The sequence below is a fragment of the Hyperolius riggenbachi genome, chromosome 3, assembly GCF_040937935.1.
Source record: "Hyperolius riggenbachi isolate aHypRig1 chromosome 3, aHypRig1.pri, whole genome shotgun sequence".
Lineage (NCBI taxonomy): Eukaryota > Metazoa > Chordata > Amphibia > Anura > Hyperoliidae > Hyperolius > Hyperolius riggenbachi.
This window is the reverse complement of record NC_090648.1, coordinates 86,866,746-86,890,186: the sequence shown is the minus strand read 5'-3', so window position 1 is coordinate 86,890,186 and position 23,441 is coordinate 86,866,746. Positions and strand designations below refer to the sequence as shown.

Genomic DNA, 23,441 nt, shown 5'->3' with positions numbered 1-23,441 from the left:
GCAGGTTTGATGTTTGGCGGGAGGGGCCCCATCCATAGTTTTGCAGGGGGCTCAGTGATTTCTAATTATGCCCCTGGACAGATACAAACTTCTGAAGGTCATTAGATCGGTGAAGAGAATCATCGGGAGTCCTCTCGCCTCACTCGGCCTCCTCCACAGCTCCAGACTTTGCCCCAGAGCACTGAGGATTGGTGGTGACCCCTCACTAGGGATGCTCATTCGGATTCCTCTTGCTTTTCTAATCGGAAAATGGAAATTGGAAAACTGCAACTAGGTAATTTTAGCACAATTACAAACCTTGGAAGCAGTGAACTAATCAGAGAATGTAGAATTTTTCAGCAAAAATCGGATCACTGTTTTTAGTTTTACAACAATCACAAGAATTTCCGATTTTCCATTTTTCCGTTTTCATAGTTACATATATAGTTACATAGTTATTTTGGTTGAAAAAAGACATACGCCCATCGAGTTCAACCAGTATAAAGTACAACACCAGCCTGCTCCCTCACATATCCCTGTTGATCCAGAGGAAGGCGAAAAAAACCCTCCAAGGCATGGTCCAACTAGCCCCTAAAGGGAAAAATTCCTTCCCGACTCCAGATGGCAATCAGATAAAATCCCTGGATCAACATCATTAGGCATAACCTAGTAATTGTACCCATGGATGTCTTTCAACGCAAGGAAAGCATCTAAGCCCCCTTTAAATGCAGGTATAGAGTTTGCCATAACGACTTCCTGTGGCAATGCATTCCACATCTTAATCACTCTTACTGTAAAGAACCCTTTCCTAAATAAATGGCTAAAACATTTTTCCTCCATGCGCAGATCATGTCCTCTAGTCCTTTGAGAAGGCCTAGGGACAAAAAGCTCATCCGCCAAGCTATTATATTGCCTTCTGATGTATTTATACATGTTAATTAGATCCCCTCTAAGGCGTCTTTTCTCTAGACTAAATAAACCCAGTTTATCTAACCTTTCTTGGTAAGCGAGACCTTCCATCCCACGTATCAATTTTGTTGCTCGTCTCTGCACCTGCTCTAAAACTGCAATATCTTTCCTGTAATTTGGTGCCCAGAACTGAATTCCATATTCCAGATGTGGCCTTACTAGAGTGTTAAACAGGGGCAATATTATGCTAGCGCAATATAATGCTAGCATCTTAAGTTTTTATTTCCCTTTAATAAATCCCAAAATTTTGTTAGCTTTAGCTGCAGCGGCTTGGCATTGAGTACGATTATTTCTGTTTTTTGCATTTTTGCATTCTCTGATGCAAACAAATGACTAATAAAACACTCCTTGAAAATTGGAAAATCGGAAATCAGAAGTTGAAAACGTGAAAATTACAAATACGGAAATTGGCATCTGTGAAAATCGTAATTTCCGCTGAATCGGCCCTTCAGGCCGTAGGTTTTGGGCAATGTCCATCAGAACTTTGAGGTATAGAAACTCCTTCTTCCCCTCTGCTGTCAACCTCTGGAACTCGCTTCAGGCCATTCCACCTTCAGTGCCCACCCCCTTCAGTTTATACCCACCCCCCCCCTCCTAAATTTTCAGCTGTCGGATTGAACTATCTACTAGCGTAACACTGTGTTCAGAACTGTGTCCTGTGGTCTCCTTTGCTACTCCTGTTAATTAATTTTAATGTGTACTCTTACCGGTAGTTATTAATTTGCACTTCTGTCTATTCTTGTTCTATTATCCATAGATACTTCCTATTTCTACTCTGAGCAATTGTATGTGCCAAACCCAATTCCGGGCAAGACCCACTCGTGCTTAATATTGTGATTAAAATATTTCTAATTCAATATTCAGAGTAGAGGCAGAAGATCCCGAAAGGGTTCGCCCAGTCCAAAAATTGGCCAGGTTTAAGAGTTCTATTACAAGTGATGTAATGTGATGCGATTCATCCAGACCAAACTACTTGCCCGATTTAAGACTTCTGTTACCAGTGGTAGTGATGCGTTTCTTTGAGGGCCCTTTCACATATAACGCATTACGTTGCCGTGTGCTTAGTGATGAGCCGTAATTTTCGAAATTTCGTGTTTCCTCAATTACTGACGCGAATTTTGCCGCTACGACACGAATTCATAATTGCCATACAAACTGTAATTCGAAATTCTGTTAGCGAAATTTCGGTTTCATTATTTCGCGTTTCGTGTTTAACGCAAAATTTATTAATTTCATGTTTTCTATTGAAACAAAGTTATTTTAGTTACAAAAATGAATGTAATTTTTTTTCTAATGGTAATTATGCACACTTAGGTAATGACTAAACTCAGGAAAGTCACTCATTGATTGCAATTACTGATAATGCAAAGGCCCTCCGCACATGCTGTCGCTTTAAATGTATCAGAAGGCTCTATCTGCAGCCACTTCTCAAACAGGTGCTCTTCGTCAAGGTGCACTTAGCAGTCATGCTGAGACACTTGGTTTTGGGCCTTGCAATATCTGATAATGCAAAAGTCCCTGCACGTGCTGTTGCTTTAAATGTATCAGGAAGCTTTACCTGCAGCCACTTCTAAGACAGGTGCTCTTTGTCAAGGTGCACTTAGCGGTCATGCATGCTGAGACACTTGGTTTTGGGCCTTGCAATATCTGCTAATGCAAAGGTCCCTGCAAGTGCTGTTTTAAATGTATCAGGAGCCTCTGGACTGGAACACAATTTTGAGAAAGGTCGAATTTGCGTGTTAAACATGAAATTCTGATTTGTTTGTGTTACCTAGACGATCGTAATTACGAAAAAATCGTAATTATGAAATTCCCCATAAAGACGGAATTTCGCGTAATTTCGTGAAATTCACGAAATTTCGATTATGACCATAATCATAATTTTGTGAATTTTGTGTAATCGTAATTTGGTCATTACGCTTATCACTACGTATGGTTTGCTGCCTCGTCGCAAGAGCAATGAAAGTTTATGGAGACTTTCATACTTATGCAATGGGTCGCGCTGTGCCGGATGAAGTCAAATCGCTGCAATCCAGTCATTCACGCCTTACCGCACGATCTGTGCATACCGCGGCATGTATTATACAGTAATGCAAGTCAATAGCAATGGAGTTAGTATAAACAGCGGAGTGCGGTCCAACATGGCGCGCTAGTGTGGACCGACGGAAATCCCAGTGACGTACTTCCTGTCCAACAGGAAGTCACTGAACAACGTTGGGCATATGACTCTGAAGGTGTACTTTGCAGCAGGGTCATATGAAGTATGGTTTCCTGTGGTGCGGTGATCCCGTGGCTGACTCCTCTGCAGTGGGATCATCGCACTGCACTTGTATAAAAACAGCCTCAGTCCAAACCACTTACCCAAGTTTAAAAGTTCTATTACAAGTGATGTAACGTGATGCCGTTCTCTCAGTCCAAATCATTTTTTTTGTGGATATTTTTTCCTACAAAATCCTTGTGTGCTCTGAGTTAGACTGTCCAGCCACGCAAAACTTTAGTGCTAATATAATCAATGATATACAGTCACTGTATGACTGACTGTCTGCCACGGTGAACTGTGGCCTGCGGTGACAGCAATGAAATATGCTTCAAAAATACTCAAAATACAGTGCTTGAAAGGAGGTATGGGGAAAGACGGGGGAAGCCTCGTTAGGATCCAGCGGCTTCCCCCTCCCGAGGTAAATATCCTCCAGAGGGTTTTTTTTTCAGGTACAGATTCTCTTTAAAAGGAAATAAATATGGCAGCCTCCATATCACTCTCACCTTGGGTTCACTTTAACACAATATAGTGGCTTTCTGCCAGCAGACACAGCGCTGTGCTTTCACTAGCAGATCTCAATCACTAGGCACTATGGAAGTGCTGAATTTGCACCGTCAAATCGTGATTTTTGGGTCGATATAGTCCGAATTGAAACAACCATATTTGGGTGGAATATAAGGACAACCCAAATTTGAACACCAACAGTACATGAGGGCTGCCAACTGCGGAGAATACAATGGGTAATTCTAAATGCATTACAAAGCAGGTTAATAAGATCTACCAACAGGAAGCAACGCTTTGTGAGAGACAGAATTTGATTATTCACTAGAATAGATAAGAGGATGGAGAGGATGTTGCACAGTTGGGTATGTGAAGCTACATGATAGACATCAGAAGAACGCCGACAGTGACGGCTGCACAAAATGAGAGGTTCAGTAACCTGGATTCTGTACAATATACTCCTACTAATGGCCGGTAATAATCCATGTTTGTCTATAATCTTCTCTCTGCATCAGTCTATAGAATGAAGTCATGTCAGCAGGGGTGTAACAATAGACCCTGCAAGGGATGCAGCCGCAGGGGGGCCCAGAAGCCACAGGGGGCCCCGTCCTGAGAGACTGACAACTAAGGGCGAGGAGAGAAAAACGTTCTGCTCTCTGTACAATTGTTCCGATGACGGCATCTGCCCAGCCACTGATAACGAATCATACAAAGTTTTGTAGACAAAGATTTGTAGACAGTCCCTATTCAGTGTGCAGGGGGAGGGGGCCCTTCCAAAGTTTTTCAGGGGGGGGTCCAGTCATTTCTAGTTATGCTAGAAATTCTTTGGAAAACGAAGAACACCATGAGAATCCCCAATGAGGAGATGGACTAGTTTCAGTTCTGTCAGATTTTAACTGAATACTTTAATTTTGAAGTAGTGGTCCTTTAAAGGCTGCAAGATATCACTGAGACATATGGCTAACATATTTGCAACAATTTTGAAGAAAAACTACCTCCAGATACAAGTGAAGTGCTACACTGTCAATGGAAAAATCCCATGCTAAATACTAGAGACATTGCGGTTTCAGTAGGCTGCATTATTGTGTACATACAGTGGCCCTGGGTAGTGCAGAAAACTCACGTGTGAACTGGTGTTCTATGAATATTGTGCATTATGTGCTGTAGCAAGTAATGTTGATGGTAATGGTATCCAAGGATCACCACCAAGGATGGTAATGGTAACTTTGCTTTTGGGAATTTTTGCGTAATTTTCGTAAATATAATTTTGATCATAATTAGCTTTTTGTGGGTAATCTTAATTTTGCATTTTTTTCAAGTTAGGCAAAATAATGTTTAACCACTTAAGCTCGTTTTCACTTTATGCATCCGAGCAATGTTCACCTCCCATTCATTAGCCTATAACTTTATCACTACTTATCACAATGAACTGATCTATATCTTGTTTTTTCCGCCACCAATTAGGCTTTCTTTGGGGGGTACATTTTGCTAAGAGCTACCTTACTGTAAATGCATTTTAACAGTAAGAATAAGAAAAAAAATGAAAAAATTAATTATTTGTCAGTTTTCGGCCATTATAGTTTTAAAATAATACATGCCTCCATAATTAAAACCCACGTATTGTATTTGCCCATTTGTCACGGTTATTTCACCGTTTATATTATGTCCCTATCACAATGTATCGCGACAATATTTTATTTGGAAATAAAAGAGCATTTTTTCCGTTTTGCATCCATCACTATTTACAAGCTTATAAAAAAAAAATAGAGAGAAATATTTCATCTTTACATAGATATTTAAAAAGTTTAGACCCTTAGGTAAATATTTATGTGTTTTTTTTTATAGTAATGTTTTTGTTTTTTTTATTAAACATTTTATGTGGGCATCTTTGGGAGGGTGGGATATAAATAGTGTTTTATTTGGGCAAATATTTGTGTATTGTAATGTTTTTTTACTTTTACTTGTAGTTTTACTTTTTGGCCACAAGATGGCAATCTCGATTTTGTTTACATGACTTCACTCTAAGCGTATAATGTACGCTTAGAGGGACATAGCTTCAGAAAAAGCGAAGCTTCCGAGAGAAGCTGTCGCTTTTTCAGCGGGGGAGAGGAATCAGTGATCGGGCACCATAGCCCGATACATTGATTCCTGGGCTACCGAATCCGCGGCCGGGAGTGCACGTGCACGCGCGCGATCGGCCGCGGGAGCGCGCCTGTCCTCCTTGACGTTTTTATACGTCAAGGAGGACAAAGTGGTTAAGAAATGCACTAATATTTTTACATCTAACTTTCAAAAGTGCATTTGCGGTAAGTGTATAATACATACATTCATGGCCCTGTGTCTCCCTAGATGGTCACACACTCTTTGCCTCTGCCTTGGCCTGGCCCTGATCCCAACAATGCTTTTGAGGGGACATATGATGGACAACTGATGATATTGTGTGACAGGTGGGGTAGAATGGGGCCTGGCAACAAGCTTTGGGGCCCATAGCTAGCTAGAACCAACCCTGACAAGGGTCATAAAACAGGTGTAGCCATCATGATCTTCACATCCATAATCAGTATAGCCACAAAACACCCGATCTGAAGTGCAGTTCCCTGTATCAGAGGAAGGGAAGGTTAGTAGTCGGAGCCCCACCACAGCTCTGGGCCCCCCTGCGAGGGGCTGATCCCCTCTAGTTACTCCCCTGATCTTATGACAAATCATGCACATCCCTTCCTATGGACAAGGAATGGGAAAAGGAGCAGCACTACCTGCTGTGAAGGAATGCAAAAGCAAATAGCCAAGAAAACCCAACTCAGCATCTTGCTATTCCTACCAAGCAGGTATGATAATACAATGTCTTTATGTAGCTTATAGATAATCAAAGACATGAGAAAAATATTAGCTGTTTATTTGGCTACTGTTTATGTTGGAAATATCAACAGGATTATTACCTAAACTGCAGTATAGTTTAACAACTACAAGATGTCACTGTCTGTAATGTGAGGCATTGATCTTTATGCGATGATTATTTCCTGTATTCTCTGTTGTTCCTCACTGTTCTAAGTAAGCTGTATTATCTGATGGTGGTCTATGATCTATCTTTGCATGTTTTCTTCAGAGTTCTAATGCTACATACACACTTGAGATCTTTGGAAAATGAAAGATCACAGACCAATTTTACCCCCTTGCATGTAGTATGAGAGCCATACTGTCACGATTGTGGAACTTTCCCCGTGATCAGCGCACAACGCGTGCGCTGACACGGCGGAGATCCTCCACAAGCGTATAATTTGCAGGAACCCAGCAAAAGGTGCTATGCACCTGTAGAGGGAAATTCCTGTCGGCAGATGGCGCTGGGGAGTGCAGAGGAACCAATCCTCTGTACCTCCACAAGTGCCAGACAGGAATTGTACGAAGCGCAGAACGCAATCGCAAGAGAGGCGATTGCGAATGAGATTGAGCAAAAGGGATAGGTTGTATGTGTGTGCGCCAATCCAGTCGCCACTCCGCGACCGCGCACACACAACAGCAGATACGAAATAGGAACGCGATCGCGAGAGGTGCAATCGCGAGACGTGACACAAGGCAGAACAGAATAGAATACGAGGGTAGCAAATACAATAAGGAGATACGGAAAATAACAACCGCTAGCTAACCGCGAACACCGCACTCATTCGCAACAGTGCACGCGGTTATGCGCGATCTCCACGTGATAAGCACAATAGAGACAAGCACGCCTAACTAACCATAAACAGACAAACATGAAACAGGGGACGCGAGCGCTTGCTTAACGGTTACCTCACCGAGCCTGTAGCAAGCGCAGCGGACAAGACAGACACACGAAAAACAAGAACTAGGCAGGAAGGATCCACCGCTCTTCCGCCAGAGCAAGTGTGATCCAAGCAGGAACACAGATCAGAAAGATCCACAGCCGCTAACGCTAGCGGCTAGTGCGATCTCAGCAAGACAGAACGATTCGCTATCAACCGCCGTTGGTGACAGCGCAATCGCGACCGACAAGACAGAACAGAAGGATCCCCAGCGCTCGCACAAAGTAGCTAGCGCGATCCCAGGAAACAGAACAGAAGGATCCCCAGCGCTAGCACAAAGTAGCTAGCGCGATCCCAGGAAACAGAACAGAAGAGATAGCTGGCAGCAACCGCTGCACCAGCTATACTCCAAGAACATAGATCAGAACCATTTCCTGTCAACCACCATAGGGACAGGACAATGGCAAACAGGCAAGACAAGACAGAACAGGCAATACAGATAATACAACCTGACTGGGCTAGAAGGGGAGCCTAAAGCAACCCCCAGGAATTAACTATACTAGATAGCAATGGCTGACACTCCAGCAGTGTCCATCAGGAACTGAGCATGGAAGGGAAATGACCAGCAAAGCATTGTGGGAAAGACATAGTACTTATAGTACACGCCTCCAATGAATGTGGCCAGGCAATTTGCATGACAACGTATGCAAATTCCTCTGCAAGCACAAGCTGCAAAACTGACAGAAACTCTTCTTTCCAGAGTCCTGCAGCATGCAAACTTACACAATGGTCAAAGGGCTGCCTGTCTGCACAGGCAGCTGAGCAAATCATCACACATACCTTCACAGTCTATTCTATTGAGCTAAACTCCCCATCAGATAGAAATATTTGCAAGATGCTTCACACAAAGATGCTGTACACATTCAAAAGATCAGTATCTGCAAAATATCTGTTCCTGTAAAAGATCCGTTACTGCAAAATGCATTCATAGTCTATGATATCTGCAGATCATCATACACACCTTGTTAACAGACATTCATCTGCAGATCAGATCCACCAGGATGGATCTTCAGATCTGCAGATGATTGTCAGATATGCAGATGAATGTCTGTTAAACAAGGTGTGTATGAGGATCTGCAGATCTCATAGACTATGAATGCATTTTACAGGAACGGATCTTTTGCAGGAAAAGATCTTTTGCAGATACTGATCTTTTGAATGCGTACAGCATCTTTGTGTGCAGGATCTTGCAAAGATTTTTATCTGATAAGTTCAGCTCCATAGAATAGACTGTGTAGGTATGGCTCTCATACTACATGGAATGGGGTAAAATTGGTCTGTGATCTTGCCTTTTCCAAAGACTTTTATCTCAAGTGTGTATGTAGCATAACTTCTATCTGTCTGTACAGACCACTCTGCTCCACCAGTTTGCTCAGACAAGGTTTTGTGAGGCTGATGCTTCCATAAATGTACCACACAGTATTTTGTCTATTATGTATGCATGTGCAGCAAACCTGTCCCTTCTACGACAATTTGGGGCCCAACAGAGGCATCACTAGCCTTTAGGCTATGCATTCTGTTGCTATGGAGAAGGGCAGAAGGACGATGACCAGCCAATGCCAGAGTGTCCAGTGTACACACACTAGAAAATTGTCAATTACAGGCAACTTTTATCTATTGTGAGATTTATAGCCTAACTTTAAAGTCAATTAATACTTTTGGGACTGTGCTCTATATAGGCATTACATTTGTACTTTATACTTAAAAAAAAAATGCAAATATTTTAACACTTTCTGTATCCAACTGGCTGACACATAGGTGACTGAGTCTGGAAACAATAAGAGAACCAGATTATCTCCTTTCAGCTCCAAGGATGCTATATTTATTTTTCATTACAGAAGGATGCCTGTGGGAAGAAGCTTATTAAAGTGGTATGAAACTCAAAATGTCATCTCTGCTCTAAAACATTAAACATAGCATAAGAATTGGGGGGATTACCGTGTTTTCAACAGAAGAAATGAGTTATGGAATACATCATACCTCATTAACAGCGTAACAGCAGCCCAGAGCTGACAAAAGGTTAATTTTCCAGTTATCACAGGCAGAACACGGAGTTAATTAGCTCTTATCAAAGACCTTCCTGAGCTTCCTGCTGACTGGCCATCCATCCATCCATCCATCCATCCAGCATTGGCCCTGACAGAAACTTATAAATAGAGATGTGGCAAACCATTCTACTGCGAACAGTCCATGGGCAGCCTCCCTCTGTACTACTTCCGGGTTGGCAAGGTCCCTCAGCAGTAAGCAGGCATGACATCATGCACATGTGTAGAGCATGCCCGGCCACCGGCGTGCGATCGAGGACCCGTGCGGCCGGGCCAGCACCTGTGTGCTGAGGGACCTTATTGACCGGATAGTAGTACAGGATGCCCATAGACTGTTCGCGGTAGAACGGTTTGCTGCATCTCTAATAATAAAATGGCACTTGTCCTTAGAATACAGTCTCCAAAGTTCTGTACATGAAAACAACTATTGACACCTCTGTATGTCATAAAAATTCTACCAGGGTTCAAAAGAGAATACTGTATTTGCCTCCGTATACAACACACTTTTTCACCCCAAAAAGTGGGGAGAAATAGTCCCTGCTTTTTAAAGAGCAAAATCAGGGAATCCCTGACTTATGAATGCCCACTAATATAAACCACCCTCTGCTTGTGTGTGAGCTCCTCCCGCTTTTGTGTGCACCCCCCCTTCCTCCCCGTGTAATTATCAGGATGGCGGCAGTCTTACCTAATACAGCGGCTCCCAGGGATCGCGGACCTGTCTCCACCCTTAGTGATGGCTTCTACTGACTTCTACTGGTGACACATATAGCAGAAGCCATCACTAAAGGGGCAGAGCAAGAGAGGAGACAGGTCTACGATCCCCGGGAGCCACTGCATTAGGTAAGACTGCCGCTATCCTGATAATTACACCCTGGGGGAGGGGAGTGTAAGAAGACCATACGGGGAGCCAGGGACACACACTGGGGACAGAAGGAGCCACACTAGGAACTGGGGGCCACACTGGGGACACCTGTGGACACATGGGAGACACACCAAAGAGACCAGTTTAATATGCAGCGCGGTATCCAGGAAGTACCGTGCACCCGCTCTCACTGGTCACCGGCTGATTCTGAGGTCTGACGCTGGGCTGCTGCTGTCAGTACGTTGAGTGGGGGGCACCTGTCACTACCTACACTGGGGGCTCCTGTCACTACTTAAACTAGGGGGCACATGTTACTACCTAAACTGGGGGTCCATGTCACTACATACACCGGGAGGGGGGCACCTGTCACTGCATACACTGGGGGGCACCTGTAACTACATACGCTGGGGGGCACCTGTAAATTTGGCTCCACCCATGACCACACCCACATCCTGGTCTATGGCCATGCTACAAGCCTGGAAATTTGCAAATGCACCCTAAAGACAAGCCTATAATTTGCTATAGATATAATTTAGTGTTTACCACATCAGCCTTCAGTCGTTTTTCACCTTATGCATCCAAGCAATGTTCACCTCCCATTAATTTGCCAATAACTTTATCACTACTTATCCCAATGAATTGATCTATATCTTGTTTTTTCCACCACTAATTAGTCTTTCTTTGGGTGGTACATTTTGCTAAGAATGGAGTGGCTAACCTACAGGATGGCACTCTGGTAACTTTATGGGGGGGCATTCTTGCTACCTTACAGGGAAGACACTCTGGCTACCTTAGAGGCCGGGGGACACTATGGCTACCTCACGGGGGGGGGGGCACTCTTTCTACCTTACAGAGGGGGGCAGTTTGGCTACCTTACCTTACAGAGGGGCAATCTGGCTACCTTAGGGCACTCTGACTACCATACAGGGGGGCACCTGGGCTACCTTATAGGAAGGGGGGCAATCAGGCTTCCTTATAGGGGGCATTCTGGCTTCCTTACAGGGGGAAACTCTGGCTACCTCATGGGTGGGCACTCAGGCTTCCTTATGGTGGGGTGCTCTGGTTACCTTACGGGGGTAGCACTCTGGCTACCTTACAGAGGGGGCACTCTGACTACCTTATGGGTGGCATGGCTAGCTGAGGGGGGGGGGCTCTGGCTACCTTACAGGGGGGCACTCTGGCTACCTACATGGGGACCGGCTCTCTAGCTACCTATCCCTAAAGTACATATTATACTAAGTGGGGCTGCATCTGGCTACTGGGGTCCCCTGTGGCTAGCTATGCTGGGGGGGCTGCCTCTGGGTAATAAATACTGAGGGCTCCTCTGGCTACTTACACAGGGTGGGGTTTTCCTGGGGGTCAACTGTGGCTACCGCATCACAATAGTGTGCACAACTCTACAGGGTGGGGGAATAGAGCAATTCATACAACCGCGACTTGGGTTATACACCCTTGCCCTAAAGAGAACTGACATGCTACTGCTAAATTTCTCTTGTGCCATGACCCTAAAGCTGGATACACATGTATGACCAATGTCACCTGGCATGGATCAGGACGCCTACTGGCGACAGTTCAGACCGAGTTCTGTATAGTCAATGGTGTAGTAGAGGCGCCTCACGATATAACAACTGGTATTCTATAGACAAGGATACACACTGCAGCCACTGTAGAGGTAAATCCTCAGCCTCCAAAGCAGTAGATATGTCAACAAAAGCAGCAGCGCTGTATAGTGCACCCTTGAATGATGTAGTTCCACCTCCAGAGATCCCAATGATAGATTCTTCCTCTCCTAAAAGTGCAACTCAGTGCACAAAAAAGGGAGATATGGACTCTCTCAGTGGAATAATAAAAGGCAAATTTTATTGGAATATATGGATTTTAAAACAGATAAGATAAACTCACATCTAGAGGGTCCCACTCCAGTAGGAACCCTCTTGGCAATAAACGCTTCCCACTCCGTGCGGTACTACAAATCACAGCGATCAGTGTAGCATTGCCCGCTCTCTTCGAAACTAGTCGGGACGAGTTTCCTACTGGAGTGGGACCCTCTAGATGTGAGTTTATCTTATCTGTTTTAAAATCCATATATTCCAATAAAATTTGCCTTTTATTATTCCACTGAGAGAGTCCATATCTCCCTTTTTTGTGCACTGAGTTGCACTTTTAGGAGAGGAAGAATCTATCATTGGGATCTCTGGAGGTGGAACTACATCATTCAAGGGTGCACTATACAGCGCTGCTGCTTTTGTTGACGAGTTCTGTATAGTGATGAGTTCTGTTGCTATGGAGGATGGAAAAGGGACAACGGAGTGACAAACAAGTTGATCTGCTGTGGTGGAACAGCCACTAGCACATCGCGGGTGGTCGGTGGCCACTGTACACACTCTAGATTCTCAGCAGAGGCAGCCCCCACCAACCACCTCTGTCAAGAACTATCATACATGTGTTAGCTTAACACATACTGTATATACATTTTCTATGGCTACATTCTTTATAATTATTTATCTTATACTGTACACAGCATGTCATTAAACTTTTGTCTTTTTTTTCTTTTCTTTTTCTTTCACTCTTTTTTTCTAAATCACAGAGATAGATATTTCTGCAAAAGGAGCCAATGATCCTCCTGTGTGTCCTAAGGAAAATATAAGTAAGTTACACAAAATCGTGTATGTTAACTTGTTTTTAACCATCTTATATCTACACCAGGGCTGGATTTACCACGAGGCACTGTAGGCACATGCCTACAGGCGCCTGATGATGGAAAGGGGACTCATCCCCCTCCCAGAGCGCTTCCCTCCTCCCCTATGCAGAGTCCTGAGCAGAGCGTAAATTAATCACCACGCTCTTGGCATTCCACTGACCACATCTCTCTTCTGTCAGGGGAAACTCTAGCTACTTAAAGGAACACTATCGATTAACATGTTTTTTTAACCTTGGATTAAGAGAGTTTCTGAAGTGCTGGTAAATAATGATGTATACATTTCATTTGCATATCTCTTGTTTACTGTAACAAATTCTTTTCACTCTGAACTGACAGCAGTCTGCTGTAATCTGATGGCAGAGTGAGCTATGAGGGGAGGGGGAATTCCCTCACAGTGAACCTGTTACTCCTGTGTGTGTGAGAGACAGTCCTGTGTCCTGCTTGTGTCTCTGATTGAAGTGTCTGAAGAGAGCAGAGGAAATGTAACTTGTTATAAACATTTGTAATTGTCTGTGACGCCACAGTTTTTCATACTATTTTTGCTTTCAGAGAAGTCTGATAACCAAAAAAAACAACACTGGCTGTGCATTGAAGCAGACACCCCTTTTGAGAATGATTTGTCCCAATAGAGCTAAATCCTACACACAATGAATTAAAGATTTTGCCTCTGATATTTAACATGAAAAGTAGAAAAATGTTTACACAGCTACTTATTTGTACATTGCCATTTTAGAACACTTGGTTTGATAGTGTTCATTTAATACTGAGGGTGCTTCTGGCTACCTAATACTAGGGGGCACCTATAGTTACATATGAAGGCCAAGGGAAGTAAGGGAGGAGTGACAGCTGCGCCAGCCAGCACACTTGCAGTGCGGTTCAGCTTGGGCTTGACAAACTAGACTATCTTTGGGCAGCATTTTTTCCTAAGAACATTTTGTACTTTCTATGTATGCATATCAATGGAAAAGCAAGCAAAAGACTGGAAAAAAATTATTATTTATCGCAAGCTTTAGGTGAACCAAAAAAAAAGACGTATATTCCAAGCAACAAAAATGCAAAACACCTATAGTGCTAAAATATCATTATTTTATTTCATAGAACCGACAAAAAACAACGATATGTTAAAACTGACAACAAATGCTCAGACCACCGATCATCCGCCATACATTCACTCCACTCACACACCCAAAACGGTGGATCAGCAGTCAGATGTCCTGCCACACTGAGGCCCTCAATATGTTTCGCCGGTGTATCTGGCTTTTTCAAGAGGCTGTGGTCAACCACAGTGCACACACACTCAATGGAGAAAAAAATGTAGGCAACAGCCAATCACTGCGCACACCCCGGCTCCACCCCACAAAGGAGGAGGTTTTTTTAAGTGTAACGCTAGATACTGTGGGCACTGGGTTGTAGATTGATGGACCAGATCAGTAATCCACAATATGATGGTGTTTAAGAGGCTGTACACACATTGCTGTGTGCTCCTCTGTATGCCTATGTATTGTCCCTGAGTCTCCCCTTCTCCTACTTGGATCCCCCTGTGCTGTATTAGGCTGTGTGCAGTAGATTTTATGTATTGTGTATTCAAGCTGTATTATAGATTCAAACTGTGGCTGCTGACGTTGTTATGACAATGTGGCCCTACAATCAGGTCCAGATTTACCTCACAGGAGCCTATAGGCACAGATGCCCCGGCAACTTAAACTTCACCGTCCATGAACCTACAAACCTCCACCAAACTGCACCGCAAGTGTGCTGGCTGTCCCAGCTGTCACTTCTCCATTACTTCCCATGCCTATCATAGGTAGCTACAGGTGCCCCTTAGTATTAGGTAGCCAGAAGTTGCCTCAATATTAAGTAGCTAGAGGTGGTCCTGACTGAAGGGAGATATCGTCAGTGAAATGCTGAGAGCAGAGTGAGTAACCTCTCATTTACACTCTCATCAGGACTCTGCATAGGGAAGATGGGAGGGAGGCGCTCGGAAAAGGAAGTGAGTCGCTTTTCCATCATCAGGTGCCTGTAGACACATGCCTAAAGTGCCTTATGGTAAATCCAGCCCTGACTACAAATTTTGAGAGGGGGTGGGGAAACTTCCCTGCCCTCTAGTTATTGTTGCCAAAAAAGTTACTATGATTACAGCCCATGGTGATGCCCAGGAAACTGAAGTGCAAACAATATGGCATGACTCGAATGTGAACTGAGAGGGATACAGAGATTGCAATATGTAATTCCTGTTAGAAAGTATATCAGTTTGCAAGCTGCCACACTTTTTGCTTCTGAGGTTTCTGAGTTACACTTCCAGAACAAGCATGCAGCCAGTACAGAGTACATCATTCTGGATCAGGAAGTCCATAGGCAAGATTAGGGAGGATTACCCCCCTTCAGACCATGACCATTGCAGTGTCTGGGGACAGGCACAAGTTGAGACACTAGAATGGGCGGTACAGTGGCTTTATACCAACAAGGAGTTTGAATGTTCTCTGGGTGCATGCGCGGCGCGCAGGAAGACGGACGCAGCTGAATGTAGCTCCGCTCTTCAACGGCTCTAACGACCGTTCCATGGGGATTTTAGCACCCAAATCACGCACCGGTCGTCAGCCTTAATCCCCGCTCCTGTTGGTGCATATCAAGGCAGAAGAAAACCGACGCTCCGAGGCAGCAGAATTCAGTGTCGGACTATTCCTTTAGGCCGCGTGGTGCAGAGATGTCCTCGAAAGATGGCCTTTGCTCTCTCTCAAGACTCCCTCCCAGTTGCTGCCCCAGACTGGACTCAATCCAAGAAAGAACGCAGCAAACCTCTAACTAAGCACGATCTGGAAGACAGCCTGGAACTGATGTATGAGCGACTTGCAGGTAAATTTCAATCTGAACTACGCAGGTTGGAATCCTCTTTATCTCAAGAAATAGCTTCTCTTTGCACTCGTACTGATCTTTTAGAAACAAAACATGATGAGCTCCTTGCCTCTCATAAGGACCTACAATTGGAGCACATGCATTTAAAGGATACTGTCAGTGCTTTGCAATCACAATCAGAAGATTCAGATCATCGTAGCCGCAGGAACAATTTAAGAATCGGGCCTTCCTGAGACCTATCAGGACCTTATACCAACGGTTAACAGCATTTTTAAATCACTCCTGCCTTTCTTTGTGATAGAATTCATTGTGCACTGAGAGCCCAGCCATCGCCTGAGCAACCTCCTAGAGATGTTATTCTGTGTCTTAAGGACTTTTTAATTAAAGAACAAATCATTAAAGCTGCCAGATCAACTTCAGATCTAAAGCACGAAGATCATACTATTCAAATTTATCAGGCTATCTCTCCTATTACTCTTGAAAAACATAAGCAGATGAAAAATATTACAGCTGTATTATTAAAGGCGCAGATCAAATATCGCTGGGGCTTCCCTTTTAAACTTATCGTGACGCAAAATGGAATTACTCATGTGGCTCAAACTCCAAGAGAAGGCGACAAATTGCTACATAAGCTGGGGTTACACAATCCTTCCTCTTTGCACATGCCTGTTAAGCAACCTCGAAGGTCCTTGTCTCCTATCTGGACCCCTAACAGATCCAGGCGAGTTAGATCCTCTCAACCTTCACCTGATTATTGTGAACATACTCTGGATGAGTAGCTCTTCTGCCATTTTCTGCATGTCTCTGCATGTTCTGCCTTATCTTTATACATAACTTTTTAAAGTGAGCTATTATGTGGTTGTTGCCGTACTGTGCTAAGTGCATTGGACTTCCCCCCCCCCCTTCAATCCCTGCTTAACGTGGGTGCTGTTGTACCGCGGGAATCTCTCTGCCTGATATTATCTGGGGATATTACCTGTGAACTGTTTGGTTTTCTTTTACCTGTTTATGGGAATGGTTTTGAATGGTTTTATCTGTATACTGATACGCTTTGATATTATCATTTGGATTATGGTTAATCTTGCTTCCCATTTACATGGGTTTATTGCATAGTCATTCTGGATTTTTTATGATGCTGTTGAAAGTTTGTTCTATTACTTTTATGACACTCCGTTGTTACTTTAATTTTACCTTATCCAATAAAGACTAAAGCTGGCCATACACTAGGCCGATTCCCCGCCGATCGACAGCAGATTCGATCACTGGTAATTTCCCGTACGGAGCGATCAACGGGATCGATCTATTTCGGGACGATATAGATCGAAATTTAGCGTGTAGCGTGAACGATGTAACAGCAGATTCGATCACTGGGATCGAATCTGCTGTTACATCGTTCACGCTACACGCTAAATTTCGATCTATTTCGTCCTGAAATAGATCGATCCCGTCGATCGCTTCGTGCGGGAAATTACCGTCGACCGCCCACGGGTAGGGAGCGCGACGCTAGCGGCGTTCGAGTGCCCGACGACCGACGCAAAACAGCTGCAATACATTACCTGCTCTGCCGGCGTGACTCCCCAGGTCTCTGCTGTCTTCATCGCTCTGGTCTGGTCTCCGGGTCCGGCACGCTTCACTTCTTCACTTCTTCCTGTTCCGGCAGGAAGTTTAAACAGTAGAGGGCGCTCTACTGTTTAAACTTCCCCCAGACAGGAAGAAGTGAAGCATGCCGGACCCGGAGACCAGACCAGAGCGGAGAAGAAGACAGCAGAGACCTGGGGAGTCGCGCCGGCAGAGCAGGTAAAGTATGCCTTGGAGCGGCGGCAGCACCACCACCACAGATTGTGAACGGTTTCATGCTGAAATCGATTCACAATCTGTTTGCACTAAAGGCAGCCATACGATCCCTCTCTGATCAGATTCGATCAGAGAGGGATCTATCTGTTGGTCGAATCTGATGGCAAATCGACCGGTGTATGGCTACCTTAAGTGAAAGGAGTTTGAATGTTCCCCCTGTGTTGTTTGGGTTTCCTCGGGGCACTGCGGTTTCCTCACGCATACCAAAAACATACAGATAAGTTAATTGGAGTCCTCCTAAAGTTGGCACTAGACTATGATAGATACATAGACTAAGTAGATAACTATAGTAGGGATTAGATTGTGAGCTCCTGCGAGGGACAGTCAGTGACATGACTATATATTCTGTAACAAGCTGCTGAAGATGTCGGTACTATATAAATACTAAATACTTGACAGAGCACAGAGCCAGGTATAAACATAGCCCTGTGCACCAGCTGTATGCTAGTAAAGAAGGAAGTCGGGACCTTGTTTCACTTCTAAATTATTTACAGATGCTGGCTGTCCTCATTATTATCTGTATTGACTGTCTCCTGTAACACTAAACTGAGTATGCTGCAAAGGCCAGTGGATACAGATAACAATGCTTACAATCACCAGACTTCTGTAGTGATAGAAGAAGAAGCAATGAGGGAGGTTGGGATGGATATGGCAGCTAAATACTTCCTGGAATTTAGATGCTCATGTGATAGAACTCTTAAATCCAATCGCATCAATGTCTCAATGAAGATTGTGTCTTGCATTTCCCCATGTCTTTCTCACCCTCTCTCCCTGGCATATCGATCTCCCTTTTACCCTCTGGCTAGGTTCATATGGGATGTTGTGGAGCTGCATTATAAAGTCTTATAGTGCAGCTTTCCACACTGCAATAAAAAGTGTATGCAACGTTCACTGTGCGACATTAATGGTGCATTGCAACATGAAGCATTATGGTTATGCACTGCTGCAGTGCGTTACCTCTAAACGCACACGTTACCAGGTACAGGAAAGCATACTTTTCATTGCCTGAATGCTTTACTGTACCTACTTTATGCAGCAGTAACCCAGTGCTAATCTGTGTTACCACTTTTTTTGTTGTGTTGCGTTGCAATGTTGCCTGGCAACTTTACAATGCAATGTGCCACTGTGAAACTAGCCTTCGTCTCTCCTTCACATTGTATTATATAGCACAGACTACTTCTGCAGCACATTACAGAGTACATAGTCATGTCACTGACTATCCTCAGAGTAACTCACAATCCAATCCTACCATAGTCATAGTCTAATGTCCTTCCATATTACTGTTATGTATTTAAATAGCAGTGACATCTAATGTCCTACCATATTACTATGATGTACAGTATTTATATTGCACTGACATCTTCTGCGCTGCTTTACAGAGTACATAGTCATGTCCTTTAGTGGAGCTCACAATCTAATCCTACCATTGTCCTTGTCTAATGTCCTACCATATTATTATTATGTATTTATATAATAGGATGTTGCTGATCTTTTGGCTTCAGTAGTATCTGAGTCTCACCTGGAGTAACACAGGAACCAGCTTTCTTATCTACACACTAATTTACTGAGCCAATAATTCAGAATGCATAATGGAGAGAAAAATGATAACCAAACAAATGATGGTTCTTAAGGTGCCCATACACTTACACGTTTTCCCGTCGATAGACAGCAGATTCGATCATTGTTATCGAATCTGCTGCGAAATCGATGTGCAAATGCTGACCGAATGACCGATTTCAGTCCGAAATCAATCGTTCCCGTCGATCTGTCCGCACGGAAGATTTCGCTTGATCGCCGGCGGGTCGGGGGTGCGTCGATATCGGTGTTCGAATTTCCGACGACCCACGCTAGCGGCAATACATTGCCTGTTCTGCCGACACGCGTCCCCGCTGTCCCTTCTCCGCGCTGGGCTCCAGCTGGCTTTACTTACTTCCTTTCGGGAGAAGTTTAAACAGTAGAGGGCCCTCTAAACTTCCCGACAGGAAGTGAAGCTGGAGCCCAGAGCGGAGAAGAGACAGCGGAGACCGGGGGATTCACTCCGGCCGGATCAGGTAATCTATGCAGGGGACGGCGGCGGCAGCGGGAGCTCCACAGAGTATGAATCAGTTTTATAGTGAAATCGATTCAAAATCTGTTTGCAGTGTAGGCAGCCAATAGATCCCTCTTTGATCAGATTGGATCGCAGAGGGATCTGTCACGGAAGAACCGCGAGAAAAATGAAACGCAATTGCAATCGGATTGCTGCACCGATTGGCGTTGACGTGCCAGATCAGAATCTGATGTTTAGGGCTTAGCAGGCAGCCAAGCCTGGGGGTCTGTTTTCTTCATAGCCGTGAGCAGAACTTTCTTTTTATGAGACAAGTTGGCTCTCTGATAAGACCTGTGTGTGTAAATTAACTTGATCAAAAGAAGTTCCTTCCTGGGCCAGTGACACCTGGGTGTGAAAGCTTTCCAGCAGTAAGCCCATTGTTACGGAACAATAAACAGGTATTGCAATGAATGACCACAGTTTGCAGAAACACTGATACTGAGACAGGAATGTGCAAAAAGGTGTTTTATTAAGGACCAAATCATGCAAACAACATACAACCATATGCAAACAATATATACAGTGAATCTCCCGCAAACCAAACAAAACAGTGTGCACACATATAACCAAAACCCTGACTATCTATCTATCTACAAACGGCATGCAGGAGATATATATGTACAAGCAAATATATATATATATATATATATATATATATATATATATATATATATATATATATATATATATATATATATATATATATATATACATACACACATACACACACACACAATAACGCGGTATCAAAGGGAGCAGGCAAAGATAGGTCAAAACGGAATAACAGAGTCAGCAACGGGTAATCAGACACAAGCAAGGTACAAAGGAATAGACAGAAGCAGAGTCAGGACTAGCAGAGGTTCAGCAGCAGGTAATCAGATCACAGAGCAGGTACAGGAAACCAGGAATCAGGAACAGAGGTGACCAGAGACTCAGACCTGACCAGAGACTCAGACCTGTAACATAGGAAGTTCTGGCAATGACTTGCAGGAAGAGGCAGACTTATATAGTCCATGTAATAGGAAGCAGCTGGTGGTAGTTGATCAGAGACACATTAGAGGCCTCTGCAGGCCATACAAAGAACTGCAAGTCCTTAGATGCAATGATAAGCCACCTGCTGGTGGATAGTGGAAGTCCAGGGCAGTCCAACTCAATACCACCACCAGCAGGCAAGAGATGATACCACAAGAATCGTAACAGTACCCCCCCCTGAAGGAGCGGCCTCAGGACGCTCCACAGTGTCTTTAGAAAATGTCCGCCCGGGTCCCACAAGAAGGCAGACAATCCACACATTGGCCAGGTGGTTCGCAGAGGCCAAGCTCGGGTGGGCAGGGAGGGAAAACACTTTGAAAACTTGATCTTTGGATCTTGTAACATAAGCTGTAGACGTCCAGGCAGGATGGCAAGTTGGAGAAAAGACTGTACAACATCAGGCAGGACCCAGAAAGCAGCAACAAATACAGGAGGCAGTAGAAGGCAAACCTGGGTGGGCAGGGAGGGAAATAATGCCAACCAAATCCAGACCAGCATTTTTTGGACAGAGAGCAATGTAGAAATCAGGATCTCAGGAAACTGGAGGATATCAGGCAATGTATCAGGCTGGACAGGAGACTGGCAGGCATAAGGCTTGGCAGGGGACTGGACAGGATCATTAGGCTGAGCAGGAGACTGACAGGCATCATCAGGCTTGACAGGAAACTGGACAGGATCATCAGGCTTGACAGGAAACTGGACAGGATCATCAGGCTGAGCAGAAGGCTGGACAGGATCATCAGGCTGAGCAGAAGGCTGGACAGGATCATCAGGCTGAGCAGAAGGCTGGACAGGATCATCAGGCTGAGCAGAAGGCTGGACAGGATCATCAGGCTGAGCAGAAGGCTGGACAGGATCATCAGGCTGAGCAGAAGGCTGGACAGGATCATCAGGCTGAGCAGAAGGCTGGACAGGATCATCAGGCTGAGCAGGAGACTGGACAGGATCATCAAGCTGAGCAGGAGACTGGACAGGATCATCAAGCTGAGCAGGAGACTGGACAGGATCATCAAGCTGAGCAGGAGACTGGACAGGATCATCAAGCTGAGCAGGAGACTGGACAGGATCATCAGGCTGAGCAGGAGACTGGAGAGGGTCACCAGGCTGAGCAGGAGACTGGAGAGGGTCACCAGGCTGAGCAGGAGACTGGCAGGCACCAACAGGCTTGGCAGGAGATTGGCAGGCATCATCAGGCTGAGCAGGAAACCGGACAGGAACAGGCTGAACAGCAGACTGGACAGGATCATCAGTCTTGGCAGGAAAATGAGCAAGATCAGGCTGAACAGGAGACTGGCAGGCACCAACAGGCTTGGCAGGAAACTGGCATGCATCATCAGGCTGAGGAGGAGACTGGACAGGATCAGAGTGGACAACAGGTTGGCAGGTCTCAGACAGAGCAGGAAACTGGCAGACAACAGGCGCTGCCGCAGGCTTGGTACCAACAGGGCAGACCGCAGTCTTGGAAGCATCAGGAGCGTTGATTACAGGAGTCTCTAGTGGCTGGGCAGCAGCAAAAGTCTGTGGAGGCTGGGCAGCAGCAAAAGTCTGTGGAGGCTGGGCAGCAGCAAAAGTCTGTGGAGGCTGGGCAGCAGCAAAAGTCTGTGGAGGCTGGGCAGCAGCAAAAGTCTGTGGAGGCTGGGCAGCAGCAAAAGTCTGTGGAGGCTGGGCAGCAGCAAAAGTCTGTGGAGGCTGGGCAGCAGCAAAAGTCTGTGGAGGCTGGGCAGCAGCAAAAGTCTGTGGAGACTGGGCAGCAGCAAAAGTCTGTGGAGACTGGGCAGCAGCAAAAGTCTGTGGAGACTGGGCAGCAGCAAAAGTCTGTGGAGACTGGGCAGCAGATTGCATAACATCAGGTGAAACAGAAGGCAGGAAAACTTCAGGCAGGTTAACAGGTTGGGAAACTTCAGACAGGGCAACAGGCTCAGTAGTTTCAGGCAGGGCAACATCCTGCATAACTTCATGGATCTGGACCTTTGGCTTAGTACTTGGCTGGGCCGTTGGCTGAGCGCATGGCTGAACCGTTGGCTGAGCGCTTGACTGGACCTTTGGCTGAGACCCTGATACAGTTTGTGCGAGTTGGCACTGAGACTGTGCGGACTGGGCCTGTGCGAACTGGAACTGAAACTGAGTGGGCAGGATACTAGATTGAAATTCTGTAGGCTGTATGCCGTTTTCTGCAGACTGGATGCAAAACTCTCCAGACTGAGCAGGATTCTGCAGGTTGACTAGAAGTCTCTGCAGACTGGAGGCAATATTCTGCAGACTGGGAACATAGTTCTGCAGACTGGATGCAAAGTTCTGCAGGCTGAGCACAAGGCTCTGCAGATGGAGGCAAAGTCTCTGCAGGCTGAAGGCAAGGCTCTGCAGACAAACACACGGCTGGACTGGATCCTGGAGCATACCAAGTCTGCAAGAGCTGTGAGAGGAAGGCAAGAGTTTGTATAACAGGTGTCACCGAAACATTAACCGGAGGCTGCACCAGAC

At 45.0% G+C, this 23,441-nt stretch overlaps 1 protein-coding gene across 6 annotated transcripts in view; it reads left to right on the top strand.

Annotated features, from left to right (window-relative positions):
• The window catches only part of LOC137562801 (adhesion G protein-coupled receptor E3-like), a 128,801-nt gene that overhangs the window by 5,445 nt on the left and 99,915 nt on the right, over positions 1-23,441 (top strand). For 5 of the 6 annotated variants that reach the window (XM_068274503.1, XM_068274500.1, XM_068274501.1 and 2 more), the window contains one exon: positions 13,019-13,078. In XM_068274503.1, coding sequence (XP_068130604.1) covers positions 13,019-13,078 — 60 coding nt within the window. Of the gene's footprint in view, positions 1-121; positions 275-13,018; positions 13,079-23,441 lie in introns of those variants that run through there. The other variant, XM_068274504.1, reaches the window with a different exon arrangement.